At 47.7% G+C, this 24,236-nt stretch overlaps 1 protein-coding gene across 1 annotated transcript; it reads right to left on the reverse strand.

Annotated features, from left to right (window-relative positions):
• XPNPEP2 (X-prolyl aminopeptidase 2) lies at positions 1 to 24,236 on the reverse strand. The gene is made up of 21 exons (XM_039250790.1): positions 24,188 to 24,236; positions 21,995 to 22,071; positions 20,637 to 20,747; positions 19,438 to 19,501; positions 18,400 to 18,504; positions 18,058 to 18,144; positions 16,986 to 17,132; positions 13,971 to 14,072; positions 13,221 to 13,302; positions 12,740 to 12,935; positions 11,874 to 11,963; positions 10,511 to 10,620; positions 9,679 to 9,756; positions 8,491 to 8,562; positions 6,390 to 6,450; positions 5,101 to 5,170; positions 4,490 to 4,594; positions 3,976 to 4,035; positions 3,403 to 3,479; positions 815 to 904; positions 1 to 195 (listed from the first exon to the last, which is right to left on the reverse strand). The coding sequence occupies exons 1-21, from the start codon at positions 24,234 to 24,236 to the stop codon at positions 1 to 3; spliced, it is 2,028 nt and encodes a 675-aa protein (XP_039106721.1).

Raw genomic sequence — 24,236 nt, forward strand, 5'->3', positions numbered from 1 at the left:
CTAGACACTGCAGCTGAAGATGGCCAGAGAGAAGACTGCCAACAGAGAGGCTAGGGGGGTCGTATGAGGGGCCTTTGCTGACAGGGGCTCCGTGTGCTGCTGTAGCCACTCGAACTCCTCCAGCAGCTGCCGCTGCTGGAGCTCTGGGCCCACCTTCTTGCGGATGGTCTCGTAATAGTGGTTCAGGTACTGGATCTGCAAAGGGAAGGAGGGGTGAGGGCCTCCCCAGGCCAGGCTGCCAAGAAGTGAGGCCTCGGTGCCATCCAGCTCCCCTGCTGTGGTACTGCAGCTTCCCACCTCAGCCCAGGTACTCTTAGGTACCCCACAGGTCTCCAGACATCCTCAGGCCACAGGCATTCTCTCGGCCTTTTTAGAGGCAGTTCACCACAGTGGCTGTTTAGTGTCATAGTGACTTTCATGGGATGGGTGGCAGATCAAAGTGGCTTACAGGCTCAGGAATGAAAGTAGAGCAAGAATAAGTATTCCCATCTTACAGAAGAAGGGACTGAGGCTTATCCTAGCACTTGAAGTGGCAGAGTCCAGAGACTCAGTCTCAGACTCCCCAGGAGTTCAGTACCTGGGGCTGGGTAGGTTGGTCGGACCAGAAAGTTCTGGAAGCTTTGGGGTCTCTGGTGAGTATGGGAAGGATGCCCCAGGGTGTGCCTACAAATGCCAACAGTGTGGACCCTCCCAGGCGAGGGAAGTGGCAGAGGGTCTTGGGGTAAGGTGAGAAGAGGTGAGAGAGGCCCAGGGTTGGGAAGAAGGCAGTCAGTGGTTCACGGGCGAAAACATGGAAGTGCAGAGGATCCCTTACCTGCTCTGGAGATAGCAGGCTGACATCAATGAGGTTCCGGTCATAGGGCACCAAGGATACCACTTCAAATGTTAGGTAGGACCCCGGGTACTGGGTAGGAAAGCAGAAGAATGAGTGAGGAGAAGGTGCTAGGTTGAAGGGAGAGGGGGAACACTCCACTCAAGCCATGGGCATAAGGAACTGACTTTTGTCAAGCCTGAGACTCAAGATAGGCCTCAACCTCTTACAGTCCCCTTGGCTACCTCCAAACCCCAGTCTATCACTTAGCACTTCACCTTTGGTCCTTCCCTCTGAATTCCTAAAATTTAGACTTAGGTCTGTACTTCTCAAAGGGTGTGCATCTACAGCACTGAGGGGGCTTGTTAAATATGTAGATTCCAGGGTCTCCCCACCCCCAGACCACTGGAGTGAAAATCTCTAGCACAGTGCTGGGAAACTACATTGAAATAATTTTAAGGTAAGTTATTAGGTTTTTATATCTATTCATGTAGTCTACATCTCTATATATTCCTCTCTCTATCCAGCCACATCTCTTTGTATCTATCAATGGAGCTAACCATAGAGATGAATATAAAGAAGAAAAAATAGTCCATAATTCCCATTTCCTAGAGATCCTTTGCATGCTTGTGCTTAGAAAACTCAAACTACAAAAGGATACACAATAAAAATTGAAAGTATCCTCCCTGCCTGGTTTCCTTCCTGAAAACATTAAAGACATATACGGTATGTATGTATGTATGTATGTATGTATGTATGTATGTATGTATTTTAATCCACACAAAATGGATCCTACCACCTGCTTTTCTGCATCTTTTCACCACCCTCTTAATAGTAAACGTAGGAGAGCACTGCATATTAGCACAAAGATATCTACCTCACTCTTTTCTGAGGGCTGCATGAGGGTCCATAGTATGCAGATGATGATTTACTTAATCAGTAATGGATATTTAGGCTGTTTCCACTTCTTTTACACTATGACTATAGTGAAAATACTACAATCAACATCAGTGTATAAAATGGCTTGGTGACCTTTTGGGACTATATCCAGAAGATACATATTTGGCAGAGGGATTGCTGAGACAAAATGGATAGGCATTTTAAATCGATGTTTTGATAGATATTGTCAAATTGTCCTCCAGAAAGATTGTATCAATTTGCATTTCCTCCAGCAGTATGTGAGAGGGCCCATTTCCTCATACATTCACCAGTACTGGGTATCACCAAAATCTCTCATTTTTGCTAATCAGACAGGTGAAACTTGATATTCTATTGTTGTTTTGATTTGTATTTCTTTAAGAATAAAGTTGAGCATCTTTTCACGTTTATGGAGCATTTGTGTTGATCTTAGTGAGTTGTCACTTCGTGCCCTTTGATTATTTTCCCTCCCTATTTTTGTCTTATCGATTTGTAAAAAGCTTATGGTGAAAGAAGGAAATGCATTCTTTCTCTGTTGTATGTGCTCTGTTTGTCATACATCTTTTGACTTTGTTTATCGTCTTGTTTCCATAGAGACAGTTTTAAATTTAATTTATCAATCTTTTCCTTCACAGCTTCCAGGTCTTGCATAGAAAGATCCATTTCCACCCTACATAAATGAATTTATATAGAATTTCTTCAAGATCTTTTATGATTTTACCTTTAAATCTTGATCCATTCAGAATTTTATTTGGGTGTAACAGTAAGGTTCTTCACTTTATAAGCCCCCAAAATGATTAGCCATTTTCCCCCCTGCCCATTTATTAAATATCTATGGTCTTGACTGTTTTGAAATACCAGCTTTATTATAAATTAAATTCCCATTTTGTATATAGAAATTAGAGGGTGTATTTCTGGACTGACTATTCTGTTTTATTGTTACATCTGTCTTTTTCTAGTGCCATACTGTTTTAGTTACAGTACCTTCAGAGTCTGTGCTAATATCTGAAAAGGCTAGTTTCCCTTATTGCTCTTCCTTTTCAGAATTTTACTAGCTTAGCTATAAATAGCTACTTAGCTATTTCTGCACGTTTATTTTTAGAAATAAACTTTACTATCATTTTGTGAAGTCACAAGAGCATCCAGTTAGCATTGAAATTGTGGTTGTCTTGAATGTATAGATTAATTTAGGGAGAAATGACATCTCCATAATATTGAGGCTTCTTTCCAGAGAGCACCATTTACTTAAATCTTTTTTATGTCCCTCAGTAGAGATTTTTTCCATATAAGTCTTTTTAAGTTGATATATAGGTATTTTATCCTGTTGGCCACTATTATAGGGAATCTTCATGTCTAACAAGCTCCTCTGGCCATTATTATGCGCATTGAGGACCAATGATTTAGGGCAAGTATATGGATTCATTTAGGTCTAGGGTGGGACCTGGGCACTGGCATTAAAAACAAAAAGCTCTTTTGATGATGTGGATATTCTAGTGTGCAAACAGATTTGAGAAACCCTAAGTTATGGAATTTTTCTAGAGCCCAGGAAAACTCCAAATAAATTCATGTCTGCCTAATAAATGTCCTTCTCCTTTGACCCTCCTAATACCCCATGCAACCCAAAGTCACTGCTGTGCCACCCACAGCTCTAGACCACCTCAGCAGCAGTTTACCTTGGTCTTTGCTTCTACCACAACGACCACATCTTCAAGACGGATCCCGAATTCTCCATCCTGATAGTAACCAGGTTCTAGGAGACGCAGAGATGCTGGTGATATTAAGCAGGAGGAAGACCCAAGCCCGTGTTTCCTGTCCCAATTGAGGAGTGACTGGAGGGCCCAGCTGTTTGGCTGACCCCTGGCTTGAGCAGACCCACCACTGGGTATATGCTCACTGACCACACAGAGGCAACCTGCCAGGCCTTGTAGCCCAGCAGGGAAGACTTAAGAGCTCACTTGGATCCTGGAGGCACCCCCATCTCCTTGTGTACTACTGTCCTCTTACCCCAGCTTTTGAGTGGAGACTCCAGAGTTTGGATGTACAGCCAGGAACTGACCCCCAAAGGCAAAATGAGTGTATGAGCTGAAGGGATCTAGGATTGGGGTGTGACAATCCATTCGGGACTGAGAGTGGTGGAGCCCAGTAGATCTGTGCATGGCATGCTCCCTGCAGGCTGGCACTCCCTCGACTATAGTTCTGGGCTAATCTTGGGGTGGGGAGGGGGTGGAAGAGCCCATGAGACATACCAATGGAGGTGAACATGCCCTTGGCCATGGGGATGTTGCCATACTGGAATCCCACTGGCCCTGGAAGAGGAGATGTAGGCATGGTGTTAATTTTCTCGTACTCTCCAGCTCGGAAACTAGCAGGCTCTGGGGAAGAGCAGGTAACTGGGAAACCAACTGGGGAAGCTGGGCCTTCTCCAGCAGCACTTGTCCACCACATCATTTGTCTAGCTGGGGCTGGCACAGAGACCACTTTGGCCCTGCTTTTTATTACTCTGGTGTCTATGCCAGCCAGCTGCTAGGCCTTGACCTGCCACTCCTCTCTCTGAGGCCCTCCTGGATGCCAAGCAAGCAGCAGGAGTGGCCAGTTGCCAGGATTTCTCACTTACCCCGTGGAGCATCACCTCCCATCAGCCGGTTAATCCTGGGTGGGTCACTGCATCTCTGTGGGGCTTGGTCATTTCCATACCAGTGCAATGTTCTATCTCCTTCACAAGAGGGGGGGAGCCCAGGGAAGTGTTGACGAGACACTTACACTCATGCACACAAAGGAAGTTGCCAATGCCATGGCCTGTCCCGTGACCATAATTGAGCCCAACATCCCATAAGGCTCTGCGGGCAAACACCTCTATCATTCGCCCTGGAAGAGAGATGGCCCCCAGTCAGTCAGCCTGACCTCTGTCTGCTTCGCCCCTTCCTAAGCTCTTGTCCCAGAGCCAACTACCAAGATGGTACCTGTGGAGAGTGGCTCCTGAGAGGCAGGTTAGCATGCACTATTTTCAGCACATCCTACGTTATACTTACATTACCTAGACTGATGGCTCTACTATAATTTCTCCCCGTCCACCAAGACATCTGCTTCCTCTAGGAATCCTCCCATGACGGCTACAGCCCACAGCAGCTGCCCCCTCCCCACTGAGGTATAGTATTAGATTAGGAGGCAGGAGGCCTGGGTGGAAGGCTTGGCTCTCCCAGTAATCCTCTGTGTGATCTTGAGCAAGCTGCTTTCACTCTCTGGGATGGATTTTCTCATCAATACAATGGATGGGATGGTGATATAATCCCTGCTGCACTAGCCTTCCAGAGTGGCAGTCTGGGTCCAGTGAAATCAGGACCCCTGGGTACAGCCTGGTTTCCAAAACCCACCTGATGTATTAGCAGGAAAGACGAGTCTGGACAGATCAATATTTCCTATCAACACACGGGTATATGCCTCCTGATGGGGAGAGGGAGAGGTAACATGGTGAGTAAGAGGAGGATCCTGGGAGTTTCTGAGGGGGACGTGTTGAAAGCTGGAGCTTGGTCCATGTGGTTCTCTTTAACTGGTCCACAGAGACTCTTATAGATGATGGTGGGCTGAGGCCTGACAGTATGGGGTTGGGAGGCAAACTCCCTGGGCTAGAATCCTGACTTGGCCACTCACAAAGTCTGAGACCTTGGGCAAGCTACTTTAACCACTCTGTGCCTCAGTTTCTTCATTTGTAATGGAATGATCGCAGTACCAGCTCGCAAGGTTGTTGGGAAAAGTAGGTCAACTCATGCACATGAGGTGCTTCAAACAGTAAATGTTCAAATATAGGTCAGTGCCCTTATTACTATTATGACCATCCTTGAGTTTCCTTCAGGCCTCAGGTTTGGATTGGGGCCTCACAATCTGGCAGGTCAGCCTTGCTCAGTTGCGTTGTTTACCTTGAAGATAAAGGGAGGGAGGTGGGCTGACAGCAACCTCTTCTCCTGTTCACTCCTTATGGCAATGTGGTATGTCCCTCTCATCACACACACGCACACGCACGCAGGCACACAAGCACACAGGTTTGTCATCTTGTGCATGACAGCCTGGGGCAGTGTACTCAACCCACTAAACTTGAGCTCCTTGAGGCCTGGCCAGCTTTTGTTTGTTCTTTATTTCCAGCACCACGTCTGAGCCCCAGTTTGCTTGCTGAACACATGAATATGGTTCCCTGTTCCCTACCACCCAGAAGCCCCCAGTGTACAGAGATGACATCCCAGTCTCTGTTCCAGGTGGGCCAGCCCTCGCTGCTTTCTGGAAACTTCTAGCTCCTTTCCACCTCTGCCTCTGAGACTGCTCATGCGATTTCTGTCTGTCTGGAATGCCTTTTTTCCCCTCCTTTCTACTGAGCACGGGGTTAGGCACACAGACAGCACTAAATAAATATTTGTCCACTGATTCACTGAAATGGAATGATGATAACCTTTGGCTGAGGCCCCGTCAGTGGCCTGAAATATTTCTGGGGAAGTAGCCAGGAGCACTGGGTCTTCTGGTACTAACTTGCTGTGTGACTTGGGCAAACTACTTTACCTCTCTGGGCTTCAGCTTTAACCTCTGCAAGATGAAGGGCTCTTGCTGGCTGGAGTAATTGCTTGGGTGTCCCTTGGGTAAAGGTGGGTAGGGGCATTCTGGGTCCAATGTTTACCTTTTGGAAAGCAGAGGGGGTCCCCCAGTGGACTGTTCTGGTGATGTCTGTGGTTCCATCCCTGTGGAGAAGGACAATCAGCATATACAGCTTGGCCATGTGCTTCGTGTGTGCTTCCCACTGGGGTTTGAGTGGTAAGAGTAAGGTGGGGGTGAGGTGAGTTAGGGCTAAAGGAAGAACATAGATGCCATTGTCAATTTCCCATCTTTAGCATCTGTGCATAAAGGGACTCTGCAAAGCTATTAAGTTCAGAATCACTATGTTGTCTGACATTTCTGATCCCCCACATACATACTCCACCCCCATTGCACCTATTTTGGCTGTTTTACAAATCTGAGTTTCTTGGCTCAGTCTGGCTTTACAAGCAAATTTTCTACCAGGCTTTCAGGGAGGCAAGAGGGAGGGGACTATCCCATTTTTACAGGTGGAGAAACTGAGATTCAAAGAGACCATCATACTCTTACACATTCACATAGTTATTTACCATTTCTAGAACACTTTTGCAGCTCCCTGGGAAGGGTAGCAGAGGGTGCCTCATCATCCTCATTTCCCAGATAAGGCAATTGAGGCCATGAGCCATCTCCCTTTCTGAGCCTCAGTGAAGACAGACCTTGAGCAAGCATTGACTCCCTACACAGCTTTCTCCTTGTAAACATGGATCTCACCCAAGGGTTTGCTCAGAGTCCCAGGAAACTGAAGCCAGAAGCCAAAAACTCTGACTCCCAACCATAGCAGCAGCTGTTTCCCCAGATGGCCCCTGTGGCTACCACTAAGAGGGGGGAGGGGAGACATGGTCCCAGGGCCCTGGGCATTCCTCCTTGGAACAGGTCACAGGGTGTGGCAGACTTCTTCAGAAGAGGAGAAGGGGAAGTGAGGTGACCATGTCCCCGGCCTCACCCTGCTCTGAGCATGCCCCAATCCAGCAACGCCCCACAAATTCACTTCCTCTTTGCCCATTGGCCATTTCAAGTACACAGTCACCCAATGCCAGACTGGTGACGAGTGAAGACTGCTGGGCTAAGCTCTCGGGTTAGCTCCCAGAGCTATGCTAATAATAAGCGAAGAGCCTTTGCCATTGGCACATTCACCATTTCCACAGGATAGAGAATGGGAAACTGAAACAACTCCTTGCTTTTCCATCAGTTCAGCACACCCCTTCCTGACCTGCCCCCGCCCCCCAGCCCCACCAACCCTGCCCAAGCTTTTCTACAACCCACTTGCTTCCTAGATAAGAAGGAAAACATCTACTGGCTCATCTCATCTCAACTCTTGTGTGAATGATTGGTCACAAATTTGGAAAAACCGGGGTTATTTAGTGAATTCTGCATGGCTGTCATGTATGGGTGTTCAGATTGTGCACTGTACAAAGGTAACACATCTGAAGGGGTACCAGTCACTTTGTGGTTATATACTAATTTCAATGAGAGCACACAGGTTGATACACAGATTGTGGAGTCTTGGAGCAGGGGAGGGGAGAGAGTATCCTCCTACATAACCCTACATGGTCATGTACACACTCTGAAGAGCACTCACACATATCTACTCACAGACATACCCATGCTGATAGGTGTGCCCTGTTTCAGCTGTGCTCTGGGCATCCTCTGAGGTTGTTTCTCTCCTCACTTGCCTTCTGCTTGTGGAGGCCTAATCTTACCCCACTCCCAGCCTGACATGGTCACCTCATCTGTGCAGTATGGGAAGAGAGGGCTGAGGAGGATGCATTCTGCTGGTGTGTGCATGAGTTGGTGAGAATATGGGTGCAGTGTTTGTGCAGCCAGGCAGGGCTGCTAAGCATAACTGTTCAGACTATGTAATAATATGCAGGCTTATAAAACATTTTACTGGAGCAAGGAAAGATGTTTCTGATTCTCCCAGAGGTGCTGCATGGGCATCCCCAATGTCTTGGCTTCTGTGTGTTTCCCACTGTGCCGGGATCCCCAAGTGTGAAAATGGGAATGATGCTCAGGGTCATTCAATCCAGGGCTCTCTTTTCTCATACAAAGGATCCACACCCAGGAAGGGAAAGCTTTTGGCCAGCTCTTAGGCAGCCCAGGATGTCTGAGCTGAGATATTTGGGCAGGGCAGGGTGGGGAGTACATACCAGTATTGTCCCCCAGAATCCAGCAGGTACATCTCATCTGAAGATAGCTTCCGGTGCACCTCCTTGGTTGGACTAGGAAGGGGAGAGCCACTGAGAAAGGAGTAGCCTAACCCTGCACTGGTCAGGGTGGGGGGGTCCCAAGTGGAAGCAGAGGAACACCCTCACCCCTTATTTCCCAAAGGGCCCTGGAAGAGTACTCAGTCGATGCTGCTAATGTACTCAGTGCACATCTGCTTGTCTTATGCCTCACCAAGCAAGGGCCTGGTACCCGGGAAGGGAGAGAGGAAGGAACCCAGAATGCAGGAGCCTGGAGAGCCTCAGAGGGCAACGAGTGCAGCCATCTCCTTCTACATAAGGAGAAACAGGCCTGCAGTGGCCAAGGGGCTGGCAGCAGGCTGTGCCGTAAAGCTGGGGAGGAGCTCGGCCTGGGCCCAGATGCTCAGTCTAGTGCTCTCTCTCTAACTTTCTGTGGCCACAGAGAAGCCAGGGAATAGGAAAGGAGGGTCCTTGAAGGTGGCGCTGGAGAGCCAGAGTTGGTAGGGCCAAGGAGTTCCTACCCTGCTACTCTCTAGAGGGGAGAAGGGGCGGGCCAAGGCAGCTGCGGGCTTGGGAGACCCCAGGGAAGGGAATTCTAGGATAGGCCAAGTTGGCCAAAGGGGGACATCTATCTGATCTCTTCCTGCTAGGCCCATGCCAGGCTGAGGCATTCTGGTGGGTTTGGGTCCCCAAATTCTATCAGGCAGGCCTGCAGGTGTTTGTTTTCTATGGAGCCAAACATGTGGTTAGCCTACATCTGGGCCCTCCTTAGTTGATTCAGGTTGGGTGAATAGGGCTTTCTCCCCATGTACTCGAGAGCTTTAAGAATTAGCTAATAAAAATAACTCACAGGAAGCCAAGGAAAAACATCCAGAAGGAGCCCTGCCTTCCTTCCAGATCCCTCAGCCCTGTGTGTTCACAATGTCTCAGTCTTTTGTGGGGAAAATTGCTCAGGCCTTTTAATTCCAAGAAGACTCCAATTCCTGACTGAACTCCACTGCCTATCAGAGCCTCCACAGAGCTAACAGGTCTCAAACCTTAAATGTGCGCCCCGGGCCTCAGAGCATTCCTTCCTCCACACTCCCTCCCCCCTGCATATACCCCAGGATCCCACACCTACAGGGCCCCAGAAAATTCCTTCTCCTGAAGTACCTGTAGTGGGCCAAGGCAGCATTCAGGCCACTAGCAGAGATGGTTTCGAAACTGGGTCCAGAGGAAAACTGTTCCTCTCTGTAAAGTACATGGAAGGAATGGTCAGTGGATGGGCTCAGAGTCTAGGCTAGACCCAGTGTATCTAATCAGGGCAAATGAAGGTTATGGCTGCCTCTGCCTCACTCAGCCAGACTCCATTTGGCTCTCCCAGCCCCACCTCCTGGTACCGTCTTCCCAGGCTCCAGTCTGTCAGTTATAGAGCATTCAAGGTCAGAGAAGGAGGGACCGTAGACACCAATTCATCCCCCTCCTCCCCCACTTTACAGATGTGGAAACCGAGGCCCATTATCCACAGTGAGTTCATGGTAAAGCGGGAGTGAAGAAACCTAGCAACTTGCGTCTGAAAGCTTCCCCAGCCCCAGAGCAGCATCCTGCACCTCAAACCTACAGTATGCTTATGGCCTGGGCCATGCGTGCCCTCAGAAGACTTCACTCTGCAACTAGATATTTGCCAGCGACCCAGGAGCCCCACCTGGCCTGAGCCAGCCTTCCCCAGGGAGGCAGGGTCTGTGCCTGAAGCAGACACCAGGGGGCACTGATGGGTTTTGGCCCTTCTAGGTGTCCCATTTTCAGTGATTCCGGGCACTGTCATCCAACCCGCCCTGACCAGCTCCCCGGCCTCCCCCAAAACCTGCTACTTCTTGTTTCAGAGAGGCCCCCAGATACAAAGAGGGTCTTCCTTCCCGCTGAAGTAAAGAGACCAGGTGCCCCTCCCTGCTCCCACCCCCACCCTTAAAGATAGTTGGTCAAAATGTCGGCAGCGGTTCTTCACCCTCGGAACTTGTTGAGTAGCTCCGCCCCCGAGAACTCATCCACCGTGCCTTTGGGCACGTTCTTCTCCAGCCACACCAAGTAGCGGATCACAGCCACGGCGTCCCGCACCTGCAGCGGGCAAGCAGAGGAGCGGGCTGCTGCAGGATCGCAGCCAGGGCTCTGGGATCAAGGGGATCAGGCGGCTGCTCCAGGAGCTGAGCTTTGGAAACTCGAGGGTTTCACTGACTATTTGATGATCTTAAGGGATTCTTGTTAAAGTTTATATGTGATTACGGTGTGGTTATGTTCTGCAAAGAGTTCTTATCTTTTAGAGACACTTCCTGAAGTGTTCTCTTTTAGAGATACTAAGGTGTTGACAGGAGACACTGTATGATACCTGGGATTTGCTTTAAAATCAGCCAGCAGCGGAAGGTGGGGGAGGGTGGGGGCGTAGGCAATGAACTTGGAGTTGTAGACCAAATGCCAGGAGCTGAAGAGGGCTGGAGCAGAGAGGTACTGTGTGGGGATCATTATGCTATTTTCTCTACTTCTATCTCCGTTTAAAATGATCTATAAGAAAGTTTTGTAAAATGAAGTGTTTCTTCTAATTTGAACAGGAATATCCAAAAGAGCAAGCCATCATCTTGCCAGGGTGAAGAAATCAGGCCAGCTAACACTCATTTAACACTTGGAATGTGCCAGGCAGTGATCAAAGAAAAAAGATATATATACATATATATATATATAATTATTCAATATAATTATATGTGTGTAATTGTATAATTATGTACATAGTATATACTATGTATATAATTATGTATTTATATAATTTATATACTCATATATTCATATATATTTATTTATATAAGTATATATTTATATGTATACACATAGTCTATGCATGTAAATGTATATATGTACACACATATATATGATTATATATTATATTTTATATTACTTATATATTACAATTAATATATTAATTATAGATTACTTATATATTTTATACATATTATATATTGTATAGCATATATGTTTATCTATTTAATCCTCAAAACAACCTTATGCTGTAGATTACTGTTATGATACTCATTTTGAAGATGAAGTAACTGATGCCCAGAGAGGTGAAGCAACTTGCCCAAAGTCACCCAGCTGGGAGGTAGGTAGAGGAGTTGGGATTTGAATTCAGACACCCTAGCTCTAAGAACCACGCCCTAAACCACTGTACCAGGTCTGGCATAAGGGGATGAAGCCCAGATGGGTGCCCAGGTGTTTGGTGTCCACTTTTCTGTTTTCTTGAACTTCTTCCTTGAACTTTCCTTGAATCCTTTCTTATTCATCAGACCAGGAGTTCCCAAAAGGCTAGTCTGCCCATGACTTACGTGGCTGGCCTTGAGGAGGGCCTGCTCCTTGCTATTTTTCACTGCCTTGGTCACCATCACTGGGGAGTAGGTGTCTTCTATGCATTTCTCCTGTTATGGACAGAGAGGAAGAGGTCTGGGAGCATCTCCAGGACACAGTGGTGTTTGAAAAGGATTGGCAGGAAAGCCCAGCTGAGGGGAGACTTGCTCTTCCCTATAATGGCAATGACCTTTCCTTTCTGTGCTTTCTGGCTACATGGGTCTTTCCCCATCTTCTCTGTCCAGTTTAATCTTATCTCTCTCTCTCTGTCTCCCTCTCTCCCTGCCCCGGGATCCCACCAGTGCTCTGGGATGGATCAGACTCTAGCACCTGCCCCCCCCCCCCCCCGTCAATGGGCTAATCTAGCAATGTGAGTTTCTTGCATGTATCATATCATAACAGCTACCATTTACTGAGTGACTGCTGTGTGCCAGGCAGCAGGCTTTACATAGACCATCTCCTCTAAATTTCTTCAGAGCAAGTTCTCTAAGGTCAGGACTCTTATTGCCATTTTATAGGTGAGGAAGCAGAGGTTCGGACTGGCTAAGTCACTTGTCCAAGGTCATTGCACAGCCAGTTTAGGGCAGAACCAAGACCCAATCTCAGGTTTGGTGACTTCAAAGCCTCTGCTCTTTCAGACTGTTCCTTCTCTAGTCTTCTTGACAATCTCTGAACTCTCCGTGGACAGACATCTACTCCCTTTTTTTCCATCTCCTCCCAGGGAGGCCTAGAAGGGGACTGACCAACTGCCTGAATGGCCAAGGTTGAGACTTTAGGTTGAGACTTATCAGGGATGGAGCAGGGGCAGGGACGATGCCTGTCCCAGGCTGGGGCCTGGCAAACCTACCTTGGGTATCACTTCATAGAGCCCATATGTAGTATAGCTAGTCCCGATCCAGATCTTCACGTTTCCTGAGGCATAGGCCTGGACGTTGTGACGGACTTGGCTGTAATCTTCGACTTGCACACACATGGAGCCCGGGCAGTCGGAGTTGAGGTACTTCAGGGTCTCAGAGTTTAAGCAGCTCTTGTTTACAAATAGGCTGGGTGGGAAGGGAAGATAAGGAGGGTCCTGAGGGTCTCTAAGGTTGATGCACTTCCTGGAGGTCAGAGGAACTTCAGCAAAAATCCAAGCAGACCATATTTGGAGTAGGTGGGAACAGAGGTCAAGGGGTCAGGAAAAGCCCACTGGAGGCTTCCCAGAGGATCCTGTGGGGGCAGGCAGCAGGTTCCTGGGAATGCTGCTTACTAGGGCGGGGTAAGTGATAGGGCAGCAAGGGGTGAATGTTGGAGGAAGTCCTGGAAAGCAAGCCAAGGAAAAGCCATACCTGATAGAGGAGTTTGTAAGCAATGTGTAGGAGTAGAAGAAGGGATTATAAGGGATGTCACTGCCACGAAGGTTGAAGAGCCCTGGGGAAGAGAATTGATGGGGCCTCTTTGAGGCTGATCTGCCCAAGGCAAAGATTTGCACACCTTTGCCCCACCGTTTGCTTTAGGCCCCAAAGATTCCCAGCAGTGTGCCTGCACATCTGCCTCTGAACATTTCTCAATTTGACGCGGAGGGGGGCTTTGAAGTGTTGATGAGAGCGATGGACCCCCTTTCTCCCTGAAAAATGAAGATGCCCTGCCAGCAAGCAGCATAGTTCCAGTGGGTTCCCAGAATATCTGAAGCCCAGAGCTGGGGTCAGGTAAGAAGCCCTGCGCCATGCTGGAACAGAATAGGGCTGCAACAGGTGCTAAAGCTGGGAGTCTGAATGCCCCTGGTTTGGTGGCCAAGCTGATGGCAGGTGTTTGCCAGGCCCCTTTCCCTTCATGGGACAGCCTTTGCCGATGTGCTCAGCCCCTTCTTCTGATGGCCTGTGGGCTGCCTCCAGCTTGCTCTGGGCCTCCTGGTTTTCTTATTAAGCAGACATGATCTCCTGCCCTCTAGCCTTCTTAGTTCCCACAGGCCATGGCCATGGAGCTCTCGGAACCCGTGATGATAGAGTGACTCGGGGAGAAGTCCTGGGTTGCAGGCCCAGGAGGCTTGGAGGTTGGGGGGACTGAGGTGCCCATCCAGTCCATAAGTCCATACTCACAGGCCGTCTCATCAAGCGCTGACAGAAGGATGGCAGTTGGGGCCTTGGGATGCTTCTGCATCTGGCTGCGGATGTCAGATACTTTCTCCTGCCAGGTGCTGCCTTGAAGCAAAGGAGCCAAAGAAAGCATAAGCAACATATTTTCCCTTTGGCACTCTGTTCCTGAGAGGGCTCCCTTAGGGCAATCACTTTCCATTTCTTTCTTTCTTTTTTTTTTTTTATTTTGTAAAGTTTATTTTTGAGAGAGAGAGAGAGAGAGGAAGCAGGGGAGGGGTAAAAGGAGAGGGAGACAGGATCCAAAGTAGACTCTGCACTGACAGCAGAGAGTCTGATGTGGGGCTCAAACTCAACAACCATGAGATCATGACCTGAGCGGAAGTCAGATGCTCAACTACTGAGCCACCCAGGCACCCCTTCCCATTTCTTTAAAAGCAATAGAACACTTTCTTCAAACAAACTCTTACTTCTGTAGTTATTAAGGACATGGACTCTCTGGACTGACTGAGTTCAAGTTCTGGTCCTGCCATTACTAGTTGTGTGACCTTGGACAAATTACTTAACCCTTCCGTGTCTTATTTTGCATATGTGCAAAATGAGAATGGGTTATCATAGCAGTATCCACATCAATAGGGTTGTGTTGGGCATCACATGAACTAATATTTGTCTTGCACATACAATGGTATCTTGATTTATAGTAAGTCTGGTGTAACTTTCTGATCTGTAAGTAAGCATGCAGAAGAGAGATCAAGAGAGCAGCCTTGGCTGAAGGGCAAAGGGACAAGGCTGGGTCATGATCAAGCCTCAATTCTGAAGTAACCTGGTGCCTAATAAGACACGGGTCCTTGAACATTGTTTTCATCCTTATTTGACCCATTTTACAAATAAGGATGTTGAGGCCTCAGGAAGGTAAAGTGACTTGTCTGAGTTTTCATAGGTAGCAAGGGGTGAAGCAGAGATTTCCATCCAGGCCTTTTTGACTACATGGCCCACCCTCCTAATTTGTATGGACACTGGACCATCTTGCTAACACTGTCAGTTCCCAGACTTGTCCTTAAACTCTGTGTCACAGAGCTGTCCTTTCTAGGATGCTTGTATCCTGTTTCTAGAACCTCAGTTTTCATCTTTTATCCCTAGTCTCTGTAATACACATGAAGGGTCCATCCCAAGGCATGGCTCAGATTTTGCTGGCAGAAGGTCATGAACATTAAGGGTCATAGTTGGACTCAGAGATTAACATAAGGAACTTAATGCCATTTAAAAAAAAACCTTATGCAAACAGGCAAAACTATTCAGCAAGAACCAAAGCTTTGGGTATGATACTCTTTAAGGATTATTTTATTTTATTGTGGTAAAATACACATACCACAAAATGTATCATTTTAACCATTTTAAAGTGCACAATTCAGTGGCTTTAAGAACGTTCACAGGATTGTGCAACCACCACTATCTAATTCCAGAACTAATTCCAGAACATTTTTATCATCCCAAAAGAAAACCCTATAGCCATTAGGCAGTCATTCCCCATTCCCTTCTCCCCTCAGCCTCTAGGAACCATTAATCAGCTTTCTGCCTCTATGGACTTACCTATAATGGATATTTCATACAAATGGAACCATACAATGTGGGGCCTGTTCTGGCTTATTTCCCTTGGAATTATCTTATCCAGGTTCATGAATGTGATACATTTTTTGTGACAACAAATGAAGGCAAATTTAATTTGTCTGATGCTTACGGGTATCTTTGAATTAACTTTTCCCATTCTTCTCTTTGCTCTTTGACCCCTTTAAAGCTTATCATTTACTGGAGAGAAAGTCTCTCTTGTCTCTGTAAGCTTAGCGACTCAAGAACTCTGTTCTTGGGCTGCCAGGCTCAGTTCTGGCTCCAGATGGCTTTTCCTTGAAGATTAGAAGCCTATGAAGGCTCAGCATCCTGTCACTTGTGGGAAGTGACAAAACCCATGTGAATTCTCCCTCAGTCCCTTGGAAGGGTTTCCCCCTTCATCCCTTCCCCTTCCCAACATAACTGCTCCCTTCTTTATCTGAATGGGATGAGTATTACTTATGATGGTACAATCTTGGATAGCAAGTTTCTTTAAAAGCTTTTGTGAGATCCAGAATGATTCTGCAAGTTATATCAGAACGGATAAAGAAAATTGGGCAGTTTTAGCTTGTTTCATCATCCTTACTATTTTGAAATTTCCCTCCTGCTCTTTTGACTCCTTTTCAAGCAAGAAATGTGCACGGATCTGTGTGTGGAAAGAGGCCTCTCAGATTGCCCAATATTGCTAGGAATCCAAGTCCATTGGCTTGTTCAGAATTCCTGGGGAGGTAGTGGGTGGTGGTGGCCAAGACAGTGATTCATAATCAATAGCCTGGTCGTGGTCAGGATTTTAGTTACTACTTAACAGAATCGTAGAGCATGCTGTTCTTTCATGATGTATTTAGATGGTATCAATGAGGTCAAGATGAAAATTATTGATGTTAGAATTTGGAAGGTCAGTCAACTTTCCTTTGTGGTCCGGCCAAAACTTGAACCCTAAGTTGTGCCATGGATTGACCCTGAACTTAGTTATATACTTCCTTTGTCAGCCCGGCCCACCTGACCCCAGTCATCTTATTACAGGAAGGCCACCAGTCTCCACTACCAGACAAGCAACTCATATCATGTTCTTTCTCTCTTCAAAGGGGTGGGGTTCTTTTTTTCCATCTTGCCCTGACTCCCTTGTTTCCTCCTTTCTTGCTCCTTCTGTCTTCAGATCCCCTTCCCGCTCCCCCTGTCTTCAAGTCCTAACACTGTTTATTCAAAGTGTTTTCTAAATATGCTCTGAGGACCTTTGGATTCAGACTCTTTGAGATGACATCGATTTTTTAAATGATCATCCCAGGCAATTCAGGTGCACACAAAGGTTCAAGAACCATTGCTCTGGTAGTTCTTAGGACAAAATTTTCAGTCAAAGGAGCAGCAACAGGTATGTGTTGCTTTAAGTTGGGAAGGAGAAGGGACTTAAAGAATTACCTGTGAATGCCTCCTGCAAGGCATAAATGGGCTGGCTCAGAACCAGAGGCTTCTCTGACCCCCATGCCTGGTCCACAAGGTTGGGTGTGATGGACACCAGTTTTATGTTAGAGTTTATGAGGGCCATGTCATAACTCTCCCAGGAACCTGCAGAAACAGGAAGCAGTCACTTGTTCCCTGCCTGTTCACACCGCAAGGAAAATTGTGACTCAGGAAAAGTTAGTCCTTATCTGCTCTGCCTCCCATTCCACTCCTGAAGCTCCAGCTGCCCAAAGCAGGTCCAAGCAGTCTGGTTCTCTCAGAGAATGCCCTCTCAGCCTTCTTCTGCAGCTTCCAAAGCTTAATTGCCCTGGGCCCACCCCAACCCTGCCCACAGCCAACTGGCTAAGCTTATCTTTTTAAGCACCAATGGCTATGGGGCCCTCTTCTCAGTACTATCCATTGTAACTGAGCTTCAGTGTCACAGCCCAAAGGAATGGTGATGTTCACACCATTGGAAAGGCTGGCAAAGAAGCCAGTTCAGAAGGGGAAGCCTTTTGGTACATATTTGTGAAGACCCCCCTCCCCCCCCTGCCTTGAGGGCAGGCTGGCCAGGTGGCTGGGCTCCCAGAGCTCAGGGACCTGTGATTCTGGGGGGAGGGGAGTATGCTGCTTTGCTCAGAAGCCCACTGAACTTCTTTGACCCTTCTAAGCTGCTTTCAGAAGAGGGCTCCCAAGTGACTCTAGTACCATAATTGGTACAGCTCTGGAGCACAGAGGATAGTTCTGGGTTCAAGAACATCCTGGCATATTTGTCGGCTAGATCTGCTAGATCTTAATGATTCCCTGAGTCTTCTAGGTTGGGTCTCTGTACTCATGACTTAAAAAAATATGCATTCATTTTTAAAAATATATTTGCATTACACAACCCATGAGTAAATCTTTGTTGCAAAATATTCTGCAACTATAACTTGACACACTCCGTCTTTAGAGTCATCCTGTCCCTCCTATGAAGGTATGCTTCTTTACATCCCAGAGGGGCAGAGTCACCCTTGTTACTGTGGACAAATGCAGGAATGAGGGAAGAACATACCAATGGAGAAGAGAAAGGGGTCGAAGCCCACATTCCCTCCAACAGGAACCTCAGCAAGGAGCCAGATGACTATGGAAGTTGTATCAACTGGGGGGGAAGACAGGAAAGAATGGAGTGTCATCTCCAGGGACAGTCCCAGGCCCTCCAGTCAGTCTTCTGTCTGTGACAGTCCTGCCAGGTCTGTCCTCCTTGATGTCAGCTTCGAAGGTGAGGAACAGCTTCAGATTTCCAAATTTTCCCATAGAAGCCTAGTATGGCCTTTCATGCATCCTCTTACCTGTACCTTCTTGAACCTAGTCCAGATTTCAGAGCTTGGGGGACAAGTCCATGCGACCCTTTTACCTTCCTTATGAAGCTCCCAGTTGCAGTCCATCTGCCGCTCAGCCTGGGTCCAGTAGCGACTGTCGGTCCAGAGACCTGCTTTCCCCATGGTCACCACTGCAGTTCCTGGGGAAGAATAGAGAAATTTTGAGTTGAGGATGAAGGTGAGGATGGTGGCCTTAGTTACTACATGGGCAATATGGTACTGGCTCTAAGAATGCCAAAGGGGTCTCCAGAAAGAACTTCCCTCCTCCATTACAAGAAAGTGAGGCAGGAGATATTCGGGAGTGCACTGGGGGAAGCCATCCTGGGTCAGGCATCTCTGTTCTGTGTTGAGGGCCTCACCTAAGAAGGGACAAGTGGGGTCTGCTTCTGGCCTTCCGAAAGAGTCAATGCTGCATGTAGGTGCTCTCAGGAAAGATGGCGTGGTAGTTAGTATCAAGACTCAGTGGCTGATAGGGACACTAAGCCAGTGGCTTAGCTGAGGAGAGGCAGAGAAGCCAAACCCAGTGTCTTTGGCAAAGACGGGTAAGGCAAGGAAGCTTGAAGCTCAGGGGAGGAATGTTTAAGGATCATCAAGGGAAGTGTGTATTTCATTCAGGGGGCCAGGATCAGAGTGGGAGGCCCCTTCAGAAACTGGGACCCCATAAAGTGCCTTTATGTTTGTGTCTCATTTGGCTATGTGAAGTGATGTCGGAGAAGGACCCACTAAATAAAACTTTTTCCCCAGGTGAGTCATGTGTGAAGGGCATCAGCGGGCCCCTAGTGGCTAGATGTGAAAGTGGCAGCTGTTTCACAAATGGAGCCCAGAGTGTGCTAAGCTACGCCTGGCAGCAAGCACTGGAAGAAAGCCTCCTGCCGTCTGCCTCATGAGAAATATGACTGGTAGGCTATGAGATGTATGCCCTGGTGACCTTTTTCAGAATGGTAGAGGGGGGACAGGGCCACTGAACACTAGGTCTTGGGGTCCTGGCTTCTGAGAACTGGCCATATTAGAGCTTCTGTGACTACCTCTGGGTCAACCAACAGAAGTGATAAGGGCTGGGTAATGGCTGTCACCTGCAGACCCTGTAAAGCCTGTCATCCACGCACGCCTCTTGTCACGTGTGCCGATGTACTCGCTCTAGGAAATCAACAACATTGTTGTTAGCTTTCTTTGTGGACGCAGACCCCATGCAAGGCCCCAACCACATCCCAGTTCTTTCTGTCTGGTCATATTCAAACTGTCCTACAAGCCCAGGCACACTGGGCACCTCTTCCAGGAAGTCCTCTGTCACTCCCCCAGATCTCAGCATCTTCCCTTCCTTTGGACAACTGTATCTCTCGGAGTCTCAATCCCATAATCCAGCACTGGCCTGTTCTTGTCTCCCTGGTCAGAATGCAAATTCTGTGTTGTCTGGCATCATGTCTTTTGGTTCTTCTGGATTCTCCACTCCAACTGTCACTACACCTTTCCCAGTCTAGTACAGTACACTAGGTACATCATGAATAACTTCTGCAGAGGGCTTTCTACATAATTGCATTTTGATTATCATAATCCTTTGAGACAGATCTCATTATTTCCTGCAGAAGAGGAAACTGAGGCTCAGAGAAGTTGAGACACTTACCCAAGATGAGAAAACCAGTTCAAGCAATCTTATAACACTTAAAATGCCTTCTCTTCCAAACAGGCTAGTGCTCAAAAGGTGGATGGGATGGAAGGGGAGCCAGTGGTGGGGAAAGCATGGGATGGGTTGGTAGGACTGTTGCTTTGGGAAAAGCAGTTCTTGTTCAGACCATCTTGTTTCCTGTCTCCTCCCCTTCCTCACCCTATACCCCAAACTTGTGTAGTCTGGGACTCTTGATCATTCCAATGCTCAATCCACCAAGTTATGGGAAAGGCTGGGCTGGAAGGGAGCTTAGAATTCTTCTGGTCCAATTCCTAGCCCACGCTCTAATCTCCTAGGGCAGGCATGCCCTGAACATTCATTCTGGACCTGCCATCTAGGAATTGATCAAAATTGATTCTAAACTTGTTTATAGTTTCATTGCCTGAAGGCAAGATTTGGCAATGTCTTCTCTCCTATGTAAAAGAATAGATTCTCTTAGCTACCCTAAAACTCACATGTCCAAGCCTCCTACTTCCTTCCCTTTGCCATTTGAGTCATTTCTCTGCCTTCATCTTCTGAATCTTAGCAGCCTCCTGTTTGTACCCTGTTCTCATTGGTGGTTGACCCAGGATAGTAGAGGGCAAGGGTGGGGGAGGAGCTGTCCCTTACCATGTGGGCATCCGTTTCAGGGATGATGTAGGCTGAAAGATTCTTGATGTGCATCTGGTGGCGGAGGTCTGCGAGCCGTGCTGTGGTATTGACCACAGTAACTGGAAGGTACTGACATGTGACAGGAAGACACCAAGATGCACACAGAGACACATATTGCTTAGAGAAAATGATGCCTGGGTCCCCGCATCCAGAGGAGCCACCAGCCCCGCCTTAAGCCTGTGCTGGGTGTGGCCAGGCTGGGCCAGCCTGGAGAGGAAAGGGGTGGCAGCTGATGTTATGGGTGTGTCTAGAATAAGGTGCCTGGGCTGAGAAAAAATGGAGGTGTTGAAGAACTTGGAGAGAAACTCCTTGTGACAATAATGGGACCTGAGTCTCGGGTGGGGGCATAGATGAGAACTTTAGGGATCTGAGCCCTGGCACTGGGCCAGGCTAGAAGGACGATCTTTCTTTGGATACCTTGGCAGCAGAATTGGCAGTTTAGCAAATAAAAATACAGGATGCCCATCCAGTCACATGTGAATTTCAGATAAGCAACATATAATGTTTTAGTATAAGTATGTCCCATGCACTATTTGAGGCATAATTATACTAAGACATTATTCACTATTTGAAATTCAGATGTAACTGCGCAGCCTATATTTCATCAGGAAGTCTTACCTTGGGGATTTTTTCAAGTTTCCGCCCCACCCATCTGACTGCCCCAGTGGTCTCAAAAAGTTGACATTGCAAGCAGATGTACCCCATTGGCTCTGAGGCTTAGTGAACTGCTGGCAGGCCACCAGTTTTCGCCTCTGGCCTCCCCCTGACTGAAGAAGCTCTTTCGCCTTACTCTGGGTGTGGAAAGAATCTTCTTGTCTCCAGCTAGGAGGCTGAGACCTTTCAGTTTCTATATGCTATGCCTTCTCCTGTAGTCACACCCTAGGGCCTACCTCTCGCCCTTTCGTTGGCCTTTCTAGGTGTCTTCCTCCCTCCTCTCTTCTGTGCCTCCCTTTGTGCTGTTCCTTTACAAATTTTTTTTCCCTCCCATCTTCCTCCTTGCCTCTGCCCAGCCTCAGCCAAGGCTACCTAAAGCCCCTCACCCTCCTTTTTGACCCTCCTCCTCCCCTCTAGGGGGGCTGCCCAAACCCAGACAGAGGTAGATAACCTGCTGTGGGAATGGATGAGAGGGAAGGATGAGGCGTGCATGTCAGACACCTGAGAATGTGCTGCCCGCCTTGATGGATGTTAATCAGACACTGTAGCCCCAGAGCCTGGAAGCCAGGTGAAAGGCAGGTAGAGAGAAAGCCTAGCAACAGAGCCAATGGGGGATGGGGAGAAGATGGGAGCTGTGGGGCGGGTCTGAGGCTGGGCCTTACCGGAGGGCTGGTTAAGCAGTTTCTCACATCCTCTGCTGTCAGGTCCACTGATTTTGGGTGGCCCCAGGCACCCAAAGCTAGAAACCAAGAGACAAATGCAGGGTCACTGGGAGACCAGTTAGCTCCTAGAGAGCACAAGGACTCAATCCTGCTCCCTGTCTCCACTGGGCCTCCATCCTTTGAAACAAGCAGTGCTGTCCATCTCTAGTTTAGGATAAAAATAATCACATTTCATTAGAAGGAAATTAGGCTGAATTGAATGGGACCCTGGATCATAATCAAAGAAACCTGTTTCACTGACAAGTGATTGCCACTTTTGCATAGGTTTTAGTCCTCATTAAGTCAGCTTTTCTTTTCTAATCTAATTGAGACTTTTCAGGGTTTTCCAAACTGGAAGAGTTGTATGTAAATTAAATTTTTGTAATCAAATTTTCTTTGAAATTCTGTAGAGGATCTCGCTAAATAATCACTCCACCTTCAATTTACCCTCCTATAGAGAGAGTGGGAGAGAAAGAATCTTTTTTGAGTGAGAGAGAGAGAGAGGGAGAGAGAGTGCTTGAGTGGGAGAGAGGGAGAGAGAGAATCTCAAGCTCAGTAATTTATAGTATCTCATTCTATACTTGCAACAAGCCTGTGAGGTGGGTATTACCATATATTTTCTATAGATGAGGAAGCTGAGGCCCAGATAGGTTTGGTAACTTGCCCATATTTTGCCCCAGTAAGCTAGTGGTAGAGCAGTGATTTGAACCACAGCCATCTGAGCACAAAAAGTAAACCATAGAAGGGTGGTGCCACAGAAAGGGCAGAGTATATGGAGACTTAGTTTCCAATTTGGGCCTCCACCTCAAATCTGGTCTGGCCCAAGGAGTCACCCAGTATTCACTGAGCAAACATTTCCTAAGTATCTACTGTATACCAAACACTGGGCTAAGTCCCACAGGCTCTGGGCTGTCCAACCCAGGAGTCCAGTGGTCTCTGATAGTCCTTTTCTCTAGCCCCTTCCCTTAGGAGGGATCTCCTCAGAGGGTAATGGGGGCCTGGCTATGGGGAGACACTATACTTTTACCTTCTGAGTGGGTTGAGTTACAGATAAGAGTGTGGCTGGCATCTAACACCATAAATATCCTGCCTGACTGTGTTGGACTCATAAACTCAAGGGGGAGATGCAGCCCATACTGTTGATCTAAGAAAATGAACCCCCATTTCTGTAGGAAATCTTTGGCCAGATGGTGATGCTAAGATGCTAACACAATAAGCAAGACTCAGCCAGCCTATGTCTGTCTCAACACCCAGACTGCTATTCTCTAAGGCCAAGGCTGTGACTACCAAGGGCAGGCTCTGTGTTCCCTGACACAGGGGCCTGATATTGGGGAGGTCTCAGGAATTGGGTGCTAACTGAATGAGTGGGGTTCTGCTGACAGAGAGCAAAGGGAATGAGGCCTCTCTAAGGCTTGGGGTGGAGTGGGTGTGGAGGGCATTGAGGTGGGCATCTAGTAACCAAAGAGGACAAAGAGGGCACCATTGGAGTGACAAAGACCAAACTTTAGTTAGGCTCCTCCGAGCCTCTTCTTCACTAGAACATGACTTTGGCCTTCCGTGTCCATCTGGTCCTTGCTGGGCCTGAATCACCCAGTCCTCAATAAGAATCTTGCTATGTCAATTTAGAGGCAATCCTCTACCCTGAATATCTGATCACCTTTGCTATCTGATCAAATTACTCATCTGTTCACCTTGGCCTGCCTTCAGTAAGAATCTTATGAAGCTGGCTTAGCAAGAACTCCCCTACCCTTGATGGCTCCTCTTAGTAATTTTCCATCCACTGCCCCCATCACTCTGTCATTGGCTTTAAGTCCTCAGCCATCTTTGCTGTATTCAGGGTTGAGCCTGATCTTTCTCCCCTATTGCAATAGTTTTGAATGAAGTCTTCCTCACTCTTTTAACAAGTGCCAGAATCATCTTTTCTTTAACAGGTAGAAATGGAAACCCAGACTTGACCTGAGTCTCAAGGACCCTGAGGACTGGCCCTGGGGTTCCTCTTCCTCAAGACAGAGAGGAGGACCAAGAGAGAAAGAGACAACCCCGGGCCCCAACCCTCACTCCAACCCTTTCTGAGCCCAGAGGGGAGAGGCCAGAGCTGCTCTCCAGCTGGACCTGCCCTCCCAGCATGGGAGGGAGGGACCAGGATGCACATACCACAGAGGAGGACAAGCCAGGGGCAGCAGCCCCAGTGAGCCTGGGCCAT

Source organism: Hyaena hyaena, unplaced genomic scaffold (genome assembly GCF_003009895.1).
Source record: "Hyaena hyaena isolate Hyena2069 unplaced genomic scaffold, ASM300989v1 scaffold_383, whole genome shotgun sequence".
NCBI classification, from domain to species: Eukaryota; Metazoa; Chordata; class Mammalia; order Carnivora; family Hyaenidae; genus Hyaena; species Hyaena hyaena.

Bases quoted from the DNA above. Each gene is read 5' to 3' on its own strand.
- XPNPEP2 (XM_039250790.1), bottom strand. From the start codon at position 24,236: ATGGCCCAGGCTCACTGGGGCTGCTGCCCCTGGCTTGTCCTCCTCTGT. The intron at 20,748-21,994 runs GTAAGGCCCAGC...GTCACATGTCAG, and splicing joins ACTGCTTAACCAGCCCTCCG to TACCTTCCAGTTACTGTGGT. The intron at 14,073-16,985 runs GTAATTCTTTAA...CTTTGCTTCAAG, and splicing joins CTTGCAGGAGGCATTCACAG to GCAGCACCTGGCAGGAGAAA.